The sequence below is a fragment of the Phaethon lepturus genome, unplaced genomic scaffold (genome assembly GCF_000687285.1).
Source record: "Phaethon lepturus isolate BGI_N335 unplaced genomic scaffold, ASM68728v1 scaffold1022, whole genome shotgun sequence".
In the NCBI taxonomy this organism is placed as follows: Eukaryota; Metazoa; Chordata; class Aves; order Phaethontiformes; family Phaethontidae; genus Phaethon; species Phaethon lepturus.
The window spans coordinates 2,033-6,300 of NW_010521009.1; the positions used below are offsets into that span (position 1 = coordinate 2,033).

The window sequence follows — 4,268 nt, forward strand, 5'->3', positions numbered from 1 at the left end:
GTCTCAGTTCTAACAATGTCACAGCACATACGCTATTATCTGACTGCATTATAACTTAAGAATCTCTGTGCAAAAAAAAAACAACCCACCACCACCCCACATGCCAGTTCTTGCTTGCTTAGCATTGTTCTTTCCTTTAAAGATGGCATCAGTCTGAGAAATAAATGAAGTACAGTATTTGTATTACTGCTAAAACTCTTTGTGGAAGAGGAGAGGAAAATATGTAAGTAAACTAGTTTGAACAAGTTTAAAATGGAAGATTCTTCTGTGGCTGAAGGAATGGTATCGTTAGTTCACTCGCGCTCTTACACGCCTATGAGTCATTGTATTTCTGTGCAACTGTAGCATACCCACACTTGAATATGAAAAAATATTTTGTAGGTGCGGGACTGCATTCAGAAAACGCTGACTGAATGGAGCTCAAACATTGGACAAGACCTAAATCAGGTAGGAGAGGTGTCACACATGTTATCTATATTACATGTGAAAACAGAGAATATATAGATGGTTATTGATTTTAAAATATAAATGAATATATTAAATTTCTGTAAAAGTATCTGCAGCTCCAGATATCTTAAAAGACTATTTCTCAATCCCTCTTTTTTTTTTTTTTTTTTTTGTTTAATGTTTAGAAAATTTGGAGAGGTTAAGAAATACCAAAGTAAAGAATCCTGGCAAATAAGACAATTCTTAGCAAATAAAAGTCTTGGTCTGCAAGATTTCAAGTTCATTTTTGGGGCAATCACCAAAAAAAAATCAAACCAACCCCTGTATACTTTAGAAGTTTGCTAGCATGCTTTTAAAAACTCAGTGGAGAATTACTTAAACTGGACATGATAAACTAGACAGCTGAAGATCATCTTGTTCGGAGGGAAACTCTGAAGAATAGCCTTGGTTCTCTCAGAAGTATTTCTGAAGATGCAGAAGTGGAAATTTTTCCTTGAAGAGCTAAAGACTTCCACATAATTCTTAAAACCACAGTCATGGGCATCTGACTTCAAGATCTCTGTGTATTTGCTTGCTCCTCTTTCACTATTGCTTCTGAAATTCAGTAAAGCAGTAATAGGTTCCCACTAAATACATTATTTGCTCTGTGAAATATTGGCATGCTTCATTTAAAAAACAAAACAAAAAACCCACAAACTTTCCTGATGGTTTCTTTGGCTTTTGTTGCCAGTTCTTAGTAATGGTGGCATCAACTGCACATTGCTGCATTCCACACTGGAGTGTGATGAGGCTGTTATTGGTGAATGATTTGTGGAAGATCTAATGCTTGGTAAAGAAAAGAACATAAATAAACATTTGTCTCTGGAAGATGTAGTGAGCCATTTAAAGTTAATTATTTAGTGTGAGCTAGGTTTTACTGTCAAAACATGTCAACTGCATGATTCCAAATTCTTTTATGAATTATATTGGTTTCCAGTAATAGAAAAAAAAAAAACACCAAACACTTTTGTTTAAGATGTTGACTCTATGGAATAACTTGAAGACTCACTTGAGGGTTTTTTGGTAGGGCAGCAAAAATTACCAGAGAGTTCTTGGTTGAGGGTAGGGTGGTATATATGTGTATATAATAAAAAAATCTCATGTAGGTGAAGCCTTTAAAAAGTAATCTTGTACCAGCTGATAGAAGATGTCATACTAGTCTTAAATGAGGAAAGAGGGCGAAATCTCAAACTTTCCTGATTTTTAGTTTCAAAATTATTGTTTTAAATCTGTATTTACAGCATTTTAATCTTAGGCTTCACTGAAATTACAAAATACTTTTATGCAAAGATGTTCCCCTAATTCTGATAAGGTGGGGTTTTTTTGGTGGTGTTTGTTTGGTTGGTTTTTTTTTTAAGCTGGTCTTGAGGCTTTTTTTTTTTTAAAAAAACAAAGTAGTTTGAACTGGCACAGCAATCCATTCACGTCAGAAAACAGAATACTACTAAGTCTTATTCCAATAACTCTTCATCAGTAATTAATATTTTTTATATTAGGCGAATATAGGGCCTTTCATATAGCTTCATTTTTCCTGTCCTTCCTTCAGAGATCAAGAAGCATTGGGTTACTTTCTTTCTGTCATTGCATTTTTATACTATTTTTGTTTCTAACTGCTGTAAGGCTTTTTGGGGATTTCTAATTAATTCAAAACGTTCTTCAGAAACTTACTGTTTCTTCTTGACAAGTTGTTCCTAAGTCTCATGTACTTTACAGGAAATACTGGAGGCTCTGGAATGTACTGTAGCTCAAGCTATAGAAAAAATAAATCCTGAAGAAAGGGATGAGTTGAAAGTATCAGGTAAGAGCATAGTCAAAAAGCCAATGGCATGAAAAGGTTTCATATGCAGTTATTAATAGGATGTTCATATATGTATATTTTTCCACTGTGTTTTGTAGTTGTAAAGTCAGATGACATCAGTGCACACTGTAATACTTTGTGTAGTCTAGAAGTTTGCTAAGAGACTTGAATTCATATTTTAGGTTTTAAAGCAGCTCAGCATTTCTCCAGTTAAACTTACATCCCCTGAATACATTTTAAATGTATTTTGTGAATCTTTTACTTTTTTGAAGCAAAGTATTACAGATAATACTATGATTAAGAAATAGCATTGGAAGCACATTTATTTGCATAATTTTTTCAGGTTGAATATGATGAACTTGAAGGAGGCAATCCAAACTAACACTAGTACATTTTGAGTCTCAGTAAGTTGTGACGAGGTCTGTTTGTACTGTTATGTTTGGAGGCTTTATACAGGTTGTTACAGTTACTTCTTAGTGTCTTGATGCTTAAATCCTAGCTTTAAAGCTTATTAGATCATCTAACTGGATGATTTCTTGTTCTGAGACTGCATAACAACTTTGAAATTTAAGAGAACAGTGTCTGTATTGGGCACAGGTTTTTTCCCCCAATTTTTGAAGTAATTGGTGTATATTCTAAGTACTCTTTACCCAAGAACTCGTAAGTGGTGTATATAGCTATATATTTAGTAATAGCTGGCTTGTTCAGTTATTGATTCCAGTTTCTTTGAAAATAGCAAAACTTTTCATCGTTGGATCAAACTCTTCATCAATTAGAGATGCAGTTGACATGGGTAAGTGTGAAACTCGAACTTTTGGTAGTGCTTCTTTTTTACTTTAGTATTTAGAAATAAATTCAGAGACTTTTCTAAGAAGTGTATTTAGTGACTGTCACAAGTATATCCTGTTTTTCTCTGAAGAGGGACTTGGGTAACCAAGTCTACTTACATGTTAAGTTCAGTCAATAAACTTATTAAATGGGGATCACTGTAACCTTCAGTCCACAAACTCAAATCTGATTCCTTGCTCCAAGCAGGAGGAGGCTTTTGTTCTTTCGTACAAAACTTGTTAACCAGTGAATACCATGTGGTATTTTAGTAACAGTGATGCAATAGTTCTTAGCGGTTGTTGTTAGTTGCCAGTAGTTTTTAACATGATGAGCTTTGCTAACTGCAGTATTTCAGAGAGTTTTTAGGAATTAAAACAGTATTGCAAGCAGCTGATGAAATAGTTAAGTTTTATTGAAAATAGAATACAATGTCTATACCGATACCTAAAGTTTTGTTTGCCTAACGTAGCAGTAATTGAGCAGCACTGCACTTTACCACTTCAGAAGCATAGTTGGGCGTTACCAAAGAACAAAGGGTCAGATATCCTTCTTTTCTATTGATATCACAGAATCACTAAGGTTGGAAAGGACCTTCAAGATCATCAAGTCCAACTGTTAACCAACACCACCATGCCCCCTAAACCATGTCCCAAAGGGATCAGTATATCCCAGTTAATAGCTTCTTTATTGTCAGTTGTAGTACCATTTGTTAAAAATAGGTTCATAGAATCCTTCTCCAGAAGAAAATAATTTATTTAGTGGCTTAGTTTTGTTCTTTTTGCTGTGCAGAAGAGGCCTCATGACTTGTGTATTTCCTAAAGCTCAGTGACACTCCAAGACTTGCCACTTTCTCTCTGGCAATTTAAATCTCCGTATTTGGTATGTGATGATTTAGATGAAAAACACATGTCAAATAGTTCTCTTAGCCCATGCGCTGTACTTTGGTTATAGTTTCGGGTGAACGTTAGGAATTTTGGAAGAAATTGAGAGTGAAGGAGTCAAGAATCGTATGTCATCACTGTCTTCAGGGAAAAATATGGTTTTAACACTAAAAAGGGAAAAAAAGCTTCACGTTTTGTTTGGTGGGTTTTTTGGGGGGAGGGCGTGGGGAGGTGTTACTTTTTGATTGGTGGTTTTTTTTTTTTTTCCCTAAGAT

At 34.7% G+C, this 4,268-nt stretch overlaps 1 protein-coding gene across 1 annotated transcript in view; it reads left to right on the forward strand.

The window, feature by feature from the left end:
* Nucleotides 1-381: 381 nt before the first annotated feature.
* GCLM (glutamate-cysteine ligase, modifier subunit) overlaps nucleotides 382-4,268 on the forward strand; it is a gene marked incomplete at its 5' end in the record, with an annotated part of 7,910 nt that continues 4,023 nt past the window's right edge. The window contains 3 exons of the mRNA XM_010297567.1: nucleotides 382-447; nucleotides 2,200-2,284; nucleotides 3,021-3,077. Coding sequence (XP_010295869.1) covers nucleotides 382-447; nucleotides 2,200-2,284; nucleotides 3,021-3,077 — 208 coding nt within the window. The remainder of the gene's footprint in view (nucleotides 448-2,199; nucleotides 2,285-3,020; nucleotides 3,078-4,268) is intronic.